At 42.2% G+C, this 17117-nt stretch overlaps 1 protein-coding gene across 1 annotated transcript in view; it reads right to left on the bottom strand.

Annotated features, from left to right (window-relative positions):
* Positions 1-5122: 5122 nt before the first annotated feature.
* ALK (anaplastic lymphoma receptor tyrosine kinase) overlaps positions 5123-17117 on the bottom strand; it is a 330133-nt gene continuing 318138 nt past the window's right edge. The window contains exons 23-28 of the mRNA XM_009995276.1: positions 16698-16795; positions 15559-15651; positions 13680-13781; positions 12356-12490; positions 11724-11814; positions 5123-5827 (exon numbers count right to left, since the gene is read on the bottom strand). Coding sequence (XP_009993578.1) covers positions 5123-5827; positions 11724-11814; positions 12356-12490; positions 13680-13781; positions 15559-15651; positions 16698-16795 — 1224 coding nt within the window. The remainder of the gene's footprint in view (positions 5828-11723; positions 11815-12355; positions 12491-13679; positions 13782-15558; positions 15652-16697; positions 16796-17117) is intronic.

Genomic DNA, 17117 nt, shown 5'->3' with positions numbered 1-17117 from the left:
AAAGCCATATAGCAGAGTACCCACCTGCACCCTTTTTCCTGCCTCACTGCAGACAGACAACTCTGAAAAAAACATAAATTAGAGCAAAGCTTCCTACCTCTGACACATCCAAACCAGTATGTGCTGGCTGTCTAGTGACTGGCTCCACTCCTAGAAGAGCACAGGAGAGCTCTCTTTTCAGTCAAGACAAACCAAAGTGTGGGGAAATGGATGAAGAGGAGAGGTGCCTGCATAGACTTTATTCTTCTTTTATTCTGGCCAGATCCCTGAAGGTAAAAGCCAACCTTGATAATTTTGCAATAGAAGGAATGGCATCTTTTTCTGTATGAAATTCAGAGGTATGACAAGTCTTAAAACAAGTTTAAGACACACTGCTGCTACCCAGAAAAGTGCATAGCTGTTAACACCAAACCATCTCCACTGTAGTGGTATACCTTCATACTGCTGTAATTTTACCAAGTAAAAATTGTTTTGCAGAGACCTCCCTCTGATGCTTGTTCCTATCATTAAACATCCCAACACAGAGAAAGCCAGCTACAGTAATTTTATTTGTCTTCATGCCTTGTGATTCACTACACTTGTTTACAATACAAATACACTATTCAATACAAAATACTCAATGACCATACATTAGTATTTTTCTTCACAATATCCCTGAAATGCACAGGCCCTTCCTTAATAAACAATGCTGCATAAACTGCTGTACATGAAACACACTCCTGCAATGAAGCTTTCTTACTAAAAGAAGCCAGATGCAGACAATTCGTACATTTTCCTGCTATTGGTTTAACTTTGGGACAAGACAAAGGATGATGTCTTTGCTGCTGTGAAAGGTAGCTTTGTGCTATTCTGATGTTGAGGTTCTTGTCACCTAGAAGATAGGCTCAGTAACAGGAGCAGACATGCAGAGTTAAATCCTTCATAGCTTGTCTCAAACCTCTTGCATCATGCAGTGGATAAATGATTGCCAGTGGTGCTGCAGCTGCTCTTACACCAACAGAAGCCAGCAGACCCATACCACACCACTGTGAAACATTGACTCAGCCAAATTAAGGCACCTTCGTGCTTTCAACCTGTGGTATCTGTACCTCCTACCCTTGCTACTGCAAAGCCCACTGCTCCTTGAGGAAGCAGAACTTGCTTCATTTCCAGGCACGTGATGGAGAAACAAGGTTCAGTAGCAAAAAGGAAGATAAAAGGACAACTGCAAAAGTAGGTAACAGGCAGCCAAACCTAGTTTACCCTTCAGCAGCTTACAGAATCAAAAACCTACCTAGCATCTATAGGAAATAGATAACATCCACATGGAAGTAAGCCGTTTTCAGAGTATAAGAGTTGTAGCACAGGATTTTCCTAGTTGTGCTTTGTATCCCATAGATCATTCATATGGCCTCCCACTTTTGCACTGTAGAGTGAGGAAGATACATAAGACCAGAATGTAAATACTGCCAGTGGAAGAGATTAAAAGTCTTAAAAAAAAGATCCATACAAATATTTAAATTGTCTCAACATTTCAAAATAACTGAGGTAATAAGAAAAATGGATAAGATGATTAAAATAACTTGGACTTTTTTCTCCTGCAACATACTAAGTATAGTGTGGAGGGTTTAATAAGGGAATTTGGGATTTATACATGCCAGGGTTCTTTGGTTTGGTGAGCTCAAGGTGACTTAAGCCCTTTCTGTTCACTGCAGGTCCAAGAACTAAACAGGTGCATCTTTCTAGACACAAATTAAAAATTCCTAGCTGCTAGGGAATTGGAGTGCAGACCCACAAACACTGAAGATTTCCAGATGCTGTAAGACAAATGCTAACATAAATAAAAATAAATCAAGTACTTTCTCATACAGAATTTAAGCTGGTTTTCTTACAACTGCATTAAGTTAATTAACTCAGCTTGTTTTATACACACACACACAGAGTCTATAACCTCTAAACTGCGTGTTAGATTTACCTCAGCACACAAAACTGGGTTTTTGTTGTTACCCTCTGCCCAACTTGGACTGGCTCTTTCCAGAGCTACTGCCTTGAACAAATTGTGGCTAGTAATTTGTCAACCCAGGGCAAACCTGTGTGGCAACTGCAGCTCTCACAGGCTTATTGGTTAGATTTTACATTGTTTTTGTCTGTCCTTCAGATACTTTGAGATGGTGGAGTAATAGATAGTTCCCCAGTGTGAATTGTTACTGTAGAGGCAGGAGAAACAAGTATCATTAACGAAAGCTGTAGTACATCATCCCAGGGAAAAAAAAATAATCTTGCATTGTCACTGAGAACCTGGCCATGCTTTCACAACAGGACAGACACTTAAAGTTGAGCAATGCCATACACACAAGAAGCAGAGCACCCTTTGGTCCAAGCAATTAATGGAAATAATTTGGCATTGATTATACTGTTTTCTTAGGACAGGCAAATGCTCCAAGCATTGCTTCTGAGTGGCAAGATTTTATTAACATAAATATTTATAAAACAGTTTCTGCAAACTAGTGTACTTAGCTTGGCCATCACACAGGCATACTAAATTAAATTCCTGCTTTTTTTTTTGGTTCTGTTTGGGTTTTTTTTACATTAAAAATAAGCCCAAACTAGATTTCTGAATTCCTCTGAATACCCAGAAGTAAGCTTGTTTAAAAACAAAACACCCCACCACCAAAAAAAAAAACAAACCCCCAAAAACAAAGCTCCCCAACAAACAAAAAACAGCAAAAAAACCCTCCCCCCCAAAAAAACCCACAAAACCCCCCACAAACCAAACAAAAACAGCAGCAAAAAAAAACCACACATGAGAAGCCCATAACAAAGCATTTTACACTGCAGCCATTGGAATGCAGCTTACTTAAAACCAACTGCTAGTGCTGAACAGTATTTCTCTTAATTCACTGTACCCAGAAATAATTCACCACTTCCTTTGACAGGAATTATCTCCTCACGTATTCCACAGGTAAAGAAGCAGTAATGTGTTTAGCTCCCTCATTGCTTACAACTCCCATTCTGTAACAGCACTTCAGCTGAACTTCTGTGATAAAATAACTGCACAGCTGAAGCTGCAGCACAGTAAACATGCTATTCCCATGGCTGGGGAAAGCCTACCTTCCCCTTGCCACTCCCACAAATTTATAATGTTGTCTTGCTGCTCATGCTTTTAAAGCTTCTTTAGAAATGCTACTTTTAACATCATAATCTGGCAGCTTATCTGCATTTGTGCAGCATCAGAGCTGCTGCCCCAGATTCAAGAACTAATCAGCTAATTAAAGATCATTAACTTTTTCAACTTTTTGTTCTTGTGCATTCTTTAACAACACTCTTCAGTATACAGGTCAGATTCTGTCCTCAGTAACTGTAAGAGGCAAGGATAGAAAAAACTCAAGTGTGCTCCTAGGCAAAGAAGAGCTGGAGAAAACAATGAGGAGCTTCAGCCCTTTTGAAAGTGAGAAAAAACTGGTATATTTAAATGAGAATTGCTATTATATGTGAATAATGTAATAGTGTAAGAAATTGTTCTGATAGGGCTTATCTCCAGAACTAATCAACTTTCCTGAAACTCTAGAAAACTGCCTCATTGAGTTTACTAGAAAGAAGGCTAGAAAGAGATTAGTGTGATGCTAACACAGGACTAAGCTAGATGGAATCCCTCCCTAGTGGCATGATGAGAGCTGCAAGCCCCACAGATCACAAATACTCTCTTAATTCAAGCTAAAAAACCATATCTCAAAGGTTAGAAGTATGATAACGCAGATTCTGGTTTATTGTTACAAAGATGGGAAGCTTACCTGAATGTTTGGGTCCTGGGCCAGGTTCAGAATCACTTCATGGAAATGAAGGGTCTTGGACTGAAGAACACCACATTCCTTTGCTCCAGTACACTCATTTCTATGGAAATAGGCATCCCTTTTTTGGGTAGTGTTCATGCTAAAACAGCTCCTTGCAACCCTACATTGAAGTTACTAATGCACATCTTTACACATGAATTATTTCCTACATCTATGTTTTGACAATACACTTAACTGGAGTATTTTTCATGCACAAGGTGTACAAAATGAGTGTTCATCTTTAAACCACTATCATACACATATTTTGTTAAAGGAACAAAGACCCTTCAAATAAAGACAGTATCTGGCATCAATGTTGTGGTATGATGTTGTCTTCCACCTTTATGTTCTTGCTTGTACAGGATATGTCAGAGACTTTTGTAAACCTCTGAAGTATGCAGGTGGCTGTCCTTTTCCAGGGCATGGTGAAAATTTCTCTCATTACTGTGGTCCTTTAAAACTTCACCTTGGTTCTGCTTGACACACTGAAGTTCCTGATGAAAGATATTGCTACTTTTGTAGGCCAGAATGAATTTTAAAGTGTGTTACTCAGTTTTAGTGCTTAAGCACAGGAAAACAGAAACAAAATCCCCAACCAAACAACACCTCCCTCTCCCCTAGCCCAGAATTCATCACAGCACCTACACCCATCCTCTGTGCTTCCTCTCCTCTGTTTCAATCGATGCAGTATCATCAGAGTCTTCCTACTGCCCTGCCAACACCCCCATAATTGCTGTGCATTCAAGGATTTTTCGAAGACTGGACTGTAGCTATTAAACAGACTTTGGAATGTGACAATTCAATGCTGTTGAATCCTTTGTAAGTTTGGATAGAGGATGTTCTCCTCAAACCTATTACACCCTCTTTCAGCTGCAGGAGATCTCCAGGTATTCCACAGCAACCACAAGTTTGTCATGGAAAACCCCAGACATGAATCGCTGAAGGCTGTGAACCACAGCTTTACGTTTACGAAGAAAACTCAACTGAGAAAAGCTCACAGGAAGGGCATGACAACAACCATGCACATGAATTGATGCAACAGCAGCTGAGCCTTGCAGTTATCATCTTTGTCCTGTATTCTCCCCCCCTGCCCTCACCCCTGCCCCACCTTATTTCTTTTACAGTATTTGGGGGTCTGGTGATTTGAAGCCTCTTGGGTTAGTTGAAATTACAGCTTCGAGTGTGGCACTTTTGCAGCAAGTTGTCACAAAATGGAAGGTGATGCTGTCAGATTTCTGGCTTACGATATGTTGGGTAACATCTCTTCAAGGTCCAGGGGCCACAGAGGGGAAAGTCAAGAGGGTAGAGGGCTCTCATGGCCCCTGCTGGGTTATGTGGCTCTTGTTTCTAAGGAGGGGGTCTTCATATCTGCTAGTGCAAGGTGGTGTGGAGGTTTCCAGGTGTAAGCCCTGCTGTTGGTATCCATAATTGACATTCCCACAGGGGAAGTGGCGGAGCCTGAAGAGAGGCACTTCTTTAACACTTGCTGTTAGGGAGGATGGCTCTAATAGCAGGGAGGAGCCTTGCAGTTTGCCAGTCACAATGTTGGGCCCCACAGTACAGTTTCCTTCCTGTCCCAAATTCTCCCTCTCAGGCATCTCCTTCTCTAACAGAGAGCTGTTTTTGCTGGCCTGCTTCTCCACAAACCAGGAGCCATAGGTGGGATTCCAGAGGTTAGTGGGCTTGTTTCTGGAGCCCCGGCTTTTGTGTAGCTCAGAAGGGGGATTGGATTGGGCATAGGCCATGTTGGTATGTCCCCCTGCTGAAGCTGACTGCACCTTTCCCAAGACTGCTGGTTCCAAGGCTCCCACTTTCCGTAGAGGTTTTCCAGCAGCGATGGCTGATGGCATGGGTGGTGGAGATGGCAGAATTTGCTTGTCATCCTTTTTGTCTTGGTGTGCTGAGACCAAGAGAGGAGGAGTTCCTTCTGGATCATCAGGGCGCATTGCTACCTTCTCCTCCTCCTCAGCTGATGGGCCATATTCTACTGGCAAAGCAGTGTTGATGACATCTGGATCCTGCCACAGAGAAAAAAGCATTTATCAAAGCCTGCTACTACCATCACACACATTTGGATTTGATTAAAAACCTGACACATCTGACAGCTGGCTTGCTGTGATCACAGAGCATCATTCCCACTACCCAGAGCCCCCATGCCATGTGTAGAAGGATAAGTGGTACCCTTCTGCATTGTTGAGCCCCTCCAAGTTGATAGTAGACACCATGGATAATTCCCCTTCACTAGAGAAATTTTTGGAAAAGGTTAAGGCCAAACTCTCTCCTGGGAGAAAACAGTGGGCCCGAGAACACTGTTCAGATGCTTCTGTTGCAAACCCATTTGAAATGTAAACCTGGTAAGGGTTTAGCTATAGTCTGTGCAGTCTTAGGAGAAGCAGTGTCAGCTGCACAGGAAGAGGTAAAACACCTTAGAGAGAAATTAGAACAAGAAAAGAGCAAATTAAAAGCCTTCTTGGGGGTTTGCCCCCCTTTTTCTTTTGCCAAGGTGGAGGGGGGCAGTGACTAGAAATCTGACACTGGTTGTGGATTATATCCCACCAAGGAGTTAGAAGAAATAAGGAAAAGGGTAGATCAGTTAGAAATGCCAGCCCTCATGAGACTGCTGTATCTTTATCATGGTGATCACGATACTGGACCCCAGATGATAACAGAAGAGGTACCCTTTTCCACTTCAGAACGTGCCAAGTTAAGAAAAGATCTTGGTAGAATCCCCAAGGAATCCAAGATGAGACAGAGTATGTGTGAAGGGTCTCTTTATCGGGGGTGGGGGGGGATCAGATCACGTTAACTGAAAAAGGAAGCAGATGGCCAGTGGCAGCTTCAAATTAACACATAGTGGATTATACCCTCCTTTCATAGTCCGACTCATGGGGTGAGTTGACATCTGTCTTTTGTTTAGTTTTGCAGGAGGAAGACAGTAGAGAACAGAAAGAAGATTAGATGATAACCAACTCTAAGATGCCCTGACCTGTTCTAACCTATTGTGGCCTATATTGTAATTGAGTTTTGTTTACCACCTGGGAATGTTTGAGGAGGTTTTCTGTGGACATAAAGGACTCTCAATTCTTTTTAAATTAAAGGTACATGTTAAGGCACATGTAAGATCATAGGCAGGAGACCTGTAACAAAGCAAGCAATATGAATGTTTAGTTTTGTTGTACATTTATTAAATGTTTCCTCCTTTTAACAGTATCTGGTTTTGAATGTGGTTATCTTTTCCAGGATATTGAGAAGTCTGCTTTCTTTATAGCTGGTGGTGTATTCTTTTATTTTCCAGGGAACTGTGCAATAAATGCACAATATAGGCCTAATCCTCTGCCGCCATGCCAAGACCTTATGTCCTTTTTACTTTCATATCTCTTTCCAGTGATGCTATGTTGGCTTCTCAGTATTCTTGAATCTGGGAGCTAAGTTTTGGGCTATGCTGGAGTTCTTGCATCTGCAACCTGGACAATTGGTGGGACCACATAAGAGCAAGAGGTTGCCATTATGGGAGATGCTAACCCCAGCAGCCTCTAGCAGCACTATACCAATGCTTCTGGCCACCTCTCTAATCTCTCTTGCACCCCTCCAGGAATTTCACCTTTAGCAACACAGTACAAAGGCCCCTGGTTGTCTCTCCAATCATTGCCTTTATTCTAGCATTGTTTCTCTGATTTTATTAAGCCTGTTTTGTTTCTTTAGCAGGAAAAATAATTGTTCCTACAATTGGTAATCTGACATTATGTCCTTTTGTCATTTAAAAAGGTCCTTTTTCTTTCCAGTTTACTCAAGTTTGTCACTCTTTGTAGTTGTTTTGTTGTTTTGTGTGTGTGTTTTCCTTTTTTATTATTACTTCTGAAAAAGGAAAAGAAAACAAACAAAATACAGACTTTTGTAGTCTGTGTATGCTGATCAGTATCAAAAGGTTCATTCTCTGGATTGGAGTCAGTGGTATCAGAGTATCTATAATGATTCCTCTAACACTTGGTATTACTGACTTTGCAAGTGCAGCTTTGTAGAATTACCATCCAGCACCCAACCTTGCACAACACCGGAATAAAACAACATCCCAGCTCTGTGTGCTTGACTGGCTCAGTGCACACTGGGTGATGAACCCCAGATTTGGCACTACAGTTTTGATGACCCAGATGGGATTGCAGTCACAGCCTTGCCTGGATTGCCTTGCTGCATCTGATGGGGAGGAGGGTCTGGAGTGGACTCCAGCATGCACCAATCTGTTGATTTGGGACTCCCTCAGCTTCTCTCCCTTGTTGGACAGTGAGCGACACCAGATGCAATGCTTGAATTGAGATACTGTGGCAATTAAGGGTACTTAAGGGAAGAGAAACAGTATACACCTTGTACCCCCTAAGGATCCATCCTGAAACATTGGGACAAATTTAGAGGGGATCCCCTTAACAAAAGGTGAAACAATCTTGGAATCAATGGTGGCCACCATATCAATTAGAAGATAGTAAAAATAGCCTGAAAATGAGTTATCAAAGTTAAAATAATCATGGGGAATTTCAATTTATATAATTGTGATGCCATTGTGTGTAAAGATTGTACTGAATGACTGGAAAATAGCTTGTAAATATCACTATCATGTTACTATGTAGATCCCTGTGTTTTAATGGTAAACCTTGCAGTAGTGAAATTATCAATAAATAATATAATGCTTACCAAGATTTTTAATAATGATACTGCATGTAACACCACCAATAGTTTTTGATGGGGCAAGGTGGAGTTCTTTATACTTTTAAACTCTGACTCATTGAGTGAGTCAAGATGTATTTTCTACTCTTTTTTTTTTATAGATAGATTATTACAGGACCATGACATTTTGGCCTCCAATGAACAGTTATAGCACTTCAAGAGTATCTGGGTGTAATTATGCATTTAAACAAATAGCATGGGAATGTACTTACTGTTTTAATGGATCAAATATGTATTATATCAAAGGGTATATGGCTCCCTCAAAAGGATCTTGGGAGACTCCTTACCACTAGAGTTGGCAAATGTATATTTTGACACCTTAACATCAGAAAATGGAACCCATGGAAAAGGATTAGGGTGGCAGGGACCATTTTTTAGTGGTGCTTGTGCCATACGGGGTCATAATTTGATTTGTGGAGATCAAGCTTATCAGTGTTTACCAGCAAATTGGGGTGAGATATATTATGTGGGATATATTTTCCCACTGTTCTTTCTTCTGCCTGGACAAAAAGGAAGAGTTTAAAAGATTAAATTACATGATGATGTAGACTGAGGGGAAAGAACAATACATACCAGTCTTGCAACTGGTGGCATGCAGAAGTGGGGAAAAGATGAGTGGCCACCTCAATGAATATTGTTGTCCAGCCACTTGGAATCCATATGAAATAATTCATGGCACCAGAGATGTGATGTATAACTTACATCGGATTATTAGACTCCAAGCAGTATTGGAAATCATCAGTAATCAGCCAATGCTTTAGACTTTTTAGCTGACCGATCAACTCACATGAGAAAGGCTATTTTCAGCATTGTATGGTTTTGAATTGCTTATTGGCAAAAGAGGGAGCAGTATCTGCAAAATTGAACTTAATAGATTGTTGTTTGAAAATTTATTGTAATTGAGAGATTGTTAAAAAACTAAGGAAATAAGAAAAGTCACACATTCCTGTTCAGACATAGAAGGGATGGGAATTTGACCTGTTCTCTGGGTTACCAGATGGATCAGCTATTTAGTTAATATTGGTTTTCATGCTGTGTGCTTTTGCTGGATTTATTATTATTTTTGCCATGTATTGTACCTTGTATTGTACATCTAATCGTATGTGTAGTATCTGGAAGGCATTTTGTAACTATCCACCCAGATAAAGATGGGTATGTGCCACTGCCACTTGTACAAGCACAAGCATCAATACCTCACGACATGATACCTAAATATATTTATTATTAGGATCTTTGTTTCCTTCCCTGCTCTCCTTTTCTTCTCATTTTATAGCCACCCAGAAAATAGTAACGGATTGTCCAAGACACTGTGTGATGTGATATTCAAGATATATGGTGCTTGTCTCAAACAAACCAAGAGATAAACAGTGTATTCAGACAATCAGGGTGTCTGGTGTTTGTCTCAATACATCCAAGAGATAAACTGTGTTTAACAAAGAGACATCATAGCAACCCATCGAAGTGGTTTTACTCAACTGATAAGGGCAAGCCCTGCAATGTGTCTGTAATGTGGTAAATGCTGCAGGGAACTGTAAACTGGGTAGCATGGTGGGGGATGTGCTGAGATTGTAGACAGGCACACAACTGATGCCACAACTAGCACTGAAAGACATCCAGTGATAACCAGGCCATGAATTATTAAGAGACTCAAAAAGTTTCATGTAAATCACAAACTTGGAAGAAAAATATATGGATAACTGGACCAAAGGAATGCACAAGGTGATAAAGAATTTTCACTACAAACATGGAGCAGTGATTGGGTAACCAGCCTGGCATATCCCAGGAATTAACTGTATAAAGAAGAGCACCAGACACCTCCTAGGACCAGACCTCCTCCCCCCTCTACTATGAGATCAACAGGATGCTGCTGGAGCTCCAGGTGGTGACTTTACCTCTTTATTTCCTTTCCTGATCTTTCTCTTCTGTAGTTTAGGGTTAGTTATTGCATTTATTATAAGCTGATGAAAAATACATAGTTATAAATCTCACCAGCTTATCTGCACCTAAATAAAAGCCTATTTGTGTACCTGATATTGTATTATCTTTGTTTTGCTCTGGAGGGATCACAAAGAATCTCCATGTATCTGATTAACGGTTTGTGACAAGGAGCAGTACAGTACTATACACCAGCTGCCCATCTGCAAAGAGCTGTTCTGGTATAGAAGTGTCCAGTGGAGAGCTGGTGGCAGGGGAGAGTTGGCAGCAGACAGTTTTCCCTTTCCAACACAAGAAGCCTGCACTGATGCAGGCAGCAAAGCATTTTCCAAACTATTCCACCCCCCATAAGCTAAATATGGTGGTAAAAAAATAAGACATAAATCAGATTTCAGCCTGGAAAACCAGCCACATCCTTCCCCCACTGTGTAGCCCCACCGCTGCGTAGCCTTAGAATACCCACTCCTTTGGCATTGCTGTCTCCACTTGCCTTCTCCAACAGCCATTCAGAAAATTGCTCACAGATGCAGAAGCCATCTGGAAAGGATGCTCTGAGCATCTCATGCTAAAGAATTTCTTCCTAATGTCTAACCTAAATCTCCCCTCTTCCAGTTTGAAACCTTCCTCCCTTGTCCTATCATTCCATGGTCTTGTAAAATCCCCAGCTTTCTTGTAGCCCCTTCAGACACTGGAAGGCCAGTCTAAGGTCTCCCTGGAATCTTCTCTTTTCCAGGCTGAAGTGCCTCAACTCTCTCTGCCTGTCTTCATAAGAGAGGTGCTTCAGCCCTCTGACCATTGTCATGGCACTCCTCTGGACCTGCTCCAACAGCTCTGTGTCTTTCTTAGTGGGGGCTGTAGATCTGGACACAGTACTACAGGTGGGATTTCATGAGACCTGATGAGAGGGGAGAAGAATCACCTCCCTTGATCTGCTGGCTATGTCTCTTTTGATGCAGCCCAGGATTTGTCTTTGAAACTATGTAAGCTTGTGCCTTTTGGCAGTGAAAGACAAAATGACCAACCACCTTACAGGGTAAAGATCCCAGCCACTGGTCCCAGGCTGACAACAGTCTCCCTGGCTTGATGACTGCAGTAATGTAGTGCTGCCTTATCTCATCTCATCTCATCTCATCATCTCATCTCATCTCATCTCATCATCTCATCTCATCTCATCAGATCATCTCAATGTTTTGGCTCACCTAAACTGCTGCTCAACAGAAACCCTCTCCACTCCTCTCATTTGACACAAAAAAACATTGATACCTGAGTGCAGTACTCAATCCTCTCCAGGATTATGGCAAAACTTGGCCGGTCTTCAGACTGGTGCTGCCAGCACTGGGTCATAATGCGGTAACTGAAAGAGCAGAATGGAAGATGCTCATAAATGGCATGCAAATCCTGTTGATACATAACAGGAGCTGCAGCCTTGGAACCACAAGGACACATCACCACTGTCACTTCAATAAATAAGAGTGCTCTGCCTGCCCTGGAGTCAGACAACTGAGGCACTGGTAACCACGAGAATGTGGCCATCAGTGGAGTGAAATCCACCCAGCCACCTGAAATCCCTTGGGCAACTCACTAGAGGTAGACAGGGCTACGGATAATGGAGCCCAGTTTTCCCTACCTGTGAGGAAGTATTGCTGAACTAAGATACAGAAATATTGCACCATTTCTGACTGAGCAACCAGCAGCCAGTACTTCTCAAAGGGGCCCTGAATTCTTCTCCAAAGCACACAGAAAACTAACTAGTAAAGAAGTCGCTGGCACTTAAATTCAGTAAGGTAGATCAGCCAAGATAAGATCAATCTTAGAAATTATTAACTTTTGAGTAGAGAACAGCACTCAAACCACAAAATTATTTGTATGAATATATCAAAGTTAATATCTCATACACAGGGCCAGGGCAGTTTTTAGGTGGATCCATCCTTCCTCCATTGGTTACAAACTCCAGAACCTCCTGGTTACTTTTGCTAGGGTAGGGCATGTATCCCAAAGAAAATATCTCCCACAGCAATACACCAAAGGACCTGAATGCAGAAGAGAAGGAAAACAAAGTTAAGGATATGGGAATGACTGTCACTGAGGGACAATGCTCTTAGATGCAGCTCCATCAGCATTGCTCTTTGCTCAGGCAGCTTGTGAAAATAAGTGCTGCAGGATACAGAAAAAAAAACAACAAACAAACTGCACAGATGTAATGGTAGACTTTGAATCATTTAAAGAATGTTGGCTGTTAAGTGAGGAAAGTCTATGATATAGATTGCTTTGTCCATGTACTCAGCATTGTCCCAACTAGGTGTAACAAATGTGAAAGTCAGGCTATGCTTTTTTGAGACTATAGCTACTGCTGCAGACAGGACTGAGTGGAGCAGTGGCTTGATCCCTTATGACAAACCTTTCCTCTCAATGTTTTCATGCCCTGCATGAAACAACATGGCAATGAATCCTCACTGATGCTTTGAGCCTCATTGCTCCCAGCTGTAGCTCAGAGTATAACAAAAACATTCTCCAGCTAACCTCATAGTTCTAGGCCTGTGTGGTGTGGCCTGCAAAGCCGTGGGAGCAATGGCTGGGACAGGACCCCCTCCAAACCATTCATCTGGTCCGCTGCTTGGAAATCATGGTCTTGCTGATGACAACTGTGAGTGCTACGTGCAGCAATGGGGAACCCTTACCCTTAGTGTTGAGAGAGGCAGTAGCTCCTGCTGGGGCTCACTCAGAGCTGTGTCCTGAACAACATACCCTTCCACTTCACACACCCCCTGAGCTCTTGCTTTCTGCTCACCCTGTTTTTCTCCACCTCCTCTGGCCACCAGCAACTCAAGAGCTTACAGTGCTGCTACAGGCCAGGAGAAAGATGAAAGCCACAATACAGGATGTCCTTTTCCCTCACTGGCAGGATGGATCCTGCCTGCAGCCTCCCATGCTGGTTTCCTCAGTGTGGAACTAAAACTCTCCTCCCTGTAGCAGTAAAGCAGCTCCTGAATCTGCCTCAACCTGCCTTCCCTGCTACTTACCTCCCCAGCAGCACCTACCTCTGCACAGGTCTGATATACCTGTTCCTTTGTATCCTATATAACTACTGAAAGACCCAGCTTGTATTTTTAGTAAAGGAAAAATGAATGGGAATATGTGTTTTTTACAAAATATTCACACTTTACAAAAAAGGTTACAACACTGACAGACAGACTGGACAGAGAATGAAAGGAAGCGCACCATGTGTCTGTTTTTGATGTAAATATTCCTTCCATGAAAGCCTCAGGAGGCATCCACTTGACCGGCAACATTGCACACCCACCCTTCCGATAGTAGCTGGCTCTGTGAAGAACAAACAAGAGTCAGCCAAGAATTCAGAAAATGTAATTAATTTTGAACTTTTATAATTACAAGTATAAAAATTATGAGCCAAAGAAGAGATTAATTCAGGTGAAATAGTAAGGCAGAGAAAGTGCTGAAGAAATCTGTCCCTTCTCATAAAAATAGTGGAAATGGTCAGATCATGGAAAGACTGTTCTTATGTCCCTCACTTTAGGGTTATCAGGTGAACCTAAGCTATCCTTATCAGTATGCATACCCCTAGGGAACTACTCACACAGTAAAGTGCTTCTGACAGAGCAGTCCTCCTGCACTTTTCAGCCATAAGATCTCTACCTCATGCCACATGTGGTCACCTTAAGCATCCTCACCAAAAAGCAACAAAACCTGTCCCATATGTTCCCAGTCTGAAGCACTGGAAGTGAAATCCAAAACCCTAGTGAAAACCAGGGGTTGATGAGGAGGATTCTTGGCCATTAGAGCTAGAGCAATAGTATAAAACTACCACCCATGCTCCTGAGACAGAAGCATATTTCTCATTTAGTGTTATCATAATTTAAAACAAAACCTACAAGCCCAGGAGGGTTTACTGCAGGAGGCTGCTCATGCAAACTGGTATCACTGTTCATAACAACAGAGCCAGAGCATCCAAAGGATATTCCTGGACAAAAACATGTGCAAACTTCAAAGGCACCTTCAAAAACTCATCACCAAAGTATTCGTCTAGGCAGCTGGTTCTGCTGATCGTTTGATTGTGACTTTGTCCCAGCAGAGTCCCATCTGACAGTGGGGCAGAGTGAAGACTCTTTGTGAAAGGGAAGAGAAGAGAAGAAAGAAGAAATAAAAAAAAAAGCGTGGATGTGCTACACTTGGGCCTTTAAAGATAGCACTCTGCTTGCATCACCTCAGGCTGTTATACTGTCAGATCTCAAGCTAAGCAGAGCCAGGCCTGGCTTAGTAATTGCACAGGACAATCCCCAAGAAGGGAAAAAAAAAAAAAAAAAAAAAAGACAAAGTACTGGAAGAAACAGTGCAGGTGACTGAGTACAAGGCATTCCTTTCTCTGAGTCGGAGGCAAATCAAGTCCTCAGCACAGCAGGACAAGGTACCACACTTCTGGAGGTGCTATCTGGAAGATGAGAAATCAAACTGCAATCCTGACTGCTTGTTGTATTAAAAGATATTCTGGCACTTCTTGCAAGAGCAGAGTCGTTAACCCTGTGTCCTGGCTGAATTCCAGTTTGGGTGATTACATTTTCCTGACCTTCCTCTGCACCTTCCTCCTTTTTCTGCAGTAAATTGAGAAGATTTACTGATGACACCAAACCATAGGGGCAAAGCTAGTATCAAGGACTTGATATATTAGAAATATATATAATATATATAATAGAAATATATTAGAAATAATTAGACTAATTATTTGGGACCACAAAACAAACAGGCACATCAGTGCCATTCAGTGGGGAGAAAGTAAAGACAGGAAACTGAGGACAGAGTACAAGAGTACAGTGATAAATGCCCTTGAAGATCATCAGACTTCATTACCCAGAAGAAAGCTGTCAGGAGTGGGAAGAGCTTCCAGAGTACAAGTAAGCTATAGATGAAGACAAACACCAAAAAAAGCATTAAGTGGGATTCATCAGAGAGGGATCTCTCCCCTCTTGCATTGCTAGGGTTACACAGAGCACTATGTGAGACAGCTCTCCTGGTGCCTGAGCACCATTCCTCCCTCATTTTAGGAAGCTTCCACTTGCAGGTACCCTGAGCTTAGCCCTGCTACCTGTATATATCCCGGGCCATTCCGAAGTCTCCAATTTTAGCCACTCTCCCAGGCCCTCGACAGGTAAGAAGGCAGTTTCTGGCAGCAATATCCCTACAAGGAAAGAGAAGAAAAGCAGGAGAAAGAGAAGAAACACTGAACAATTAAAAAATTTTGCAAGCCAAGAGGAAAACAAAGAATTGTACCTACTTTGCTGGGCTGCAGGAAAATCATATCAGCCAGAAAAGTCAGTGTTTATGGCAACCAGTGATGTCCCAATCTCCAGTCACTGCTCCAACAGCAGGAACAGTTCTGCTCTTTAACATTTTCTCTTTAAACTTCATGTGACATCTTCCAGATGAAAAGATGGGCCTCTTGTGATCCTCCCTTAATCCCAGAAGTTGTTTTTAAGTCTCTAAGGCATTGCAAGCAGCAAGGCTGATTTCAGCAATGTACTAGTCCCAACATCAAGCAGTCTGGGGAACAATCCACTGACCTGTTACTAACATGCTTGTTCAAGTATTGCAGATGTTGCCCTGAAGACTGAAGGTATGGGCCTTGAACCTGTGTATGCAGGTAAATCTCCAGCTTTACTTCTGCTGGGATGAAGCAAACCTTGGTATCTGAATAACATGATGACACAGCTTGTGGGTAAATCTTTCAGTAGAGTGTATTACAATCTCTCTACGCATCTCTACACAATGCTATGGACAGAATTTTGAACTCTTGCCCTGTCCTGCAGGAGCAGGTAACAACAGTCACAAGGTATTGCCCTTCTGGCTGTACTTGTACTGCCATCCTTTGAGAGACAAGAAAAGGGCTCCAGAATGAGCAGAAAGGCACTAAGCAAAATCTGTGATGGGAAGAGCTCTGAAGACTTCTGTCACAAGACTGTGTTTCCACTTTCAGAGTAGCCAAAAAGGTTGCATAAGTGCAGGCACTGACAGAGCTCCAGATCTTTGGCAAAACTAGCCTTCTGCAACCTGATTTATAGCACCCTTTCTGTTAATTGCTTCTATTACTTGATTTTTATCAACCTTGTTTAAAGGTATCCAGCCACTAGAGTGCAGCAGGACATAAATATAACAAGAAGGGCACTACAAGTTTGTGTTGGCCTGTATGCAAGCCATGCCCATGCTGACACAGATGCATTCGCCTACCTGTGAATGAAGTGGTTCTCCTCCAGGTACTGACACCCACAAGCAATGTCATGAGCCACATGAAGCAAGTCCAGCATGGAAAGGGAGGATGGCTGATTCTACCAAGAAACAAGGGACAAACACAGGTTACAAGCAAGAACATGACATGATTTGTCACTGGTACAGCACTGGGAACTCTCCAACAAGTGATGTAGCTCAGATGCCAATACACAAAGGGATTGCAAAAATGCGCAAGAGGGAGCCCATATCCATGAACTATGCAAAGGATGTGCAGGCACAATATCATACAAATCCCTGGGACAGAATCAGAACAGCTGGATCTGACTTTCTAGCTCCCTTCTGAAGTCACCTTGAACAATGAGAATGACATTTTGTATAATGGCATGAGTCACATTTGCTATTTCCCTCCTCCACACATCT

The sequence above is a fragment of the Chaetura pelagica genome, unplaced genomic scaffold (assembly GCF_000747805.2).
Source record: "Chaetura pelagica isolate M959 unplaced genomic scaffold, ChaPel_1.0 scaffold194, whole genome shotgun sequence".
Classification (NCBI taxonomy): domain Eukaryota; kingdom Metazoa; phylum Chordata; class Aves; order Apodiformes; family Apodidae; genus Chaetura; species Chaetura pelagica.
Note: the sequence above shows the minus strand (reverse complement) of the source record. Positions and strands in the feature narration are given on the sequence as shown.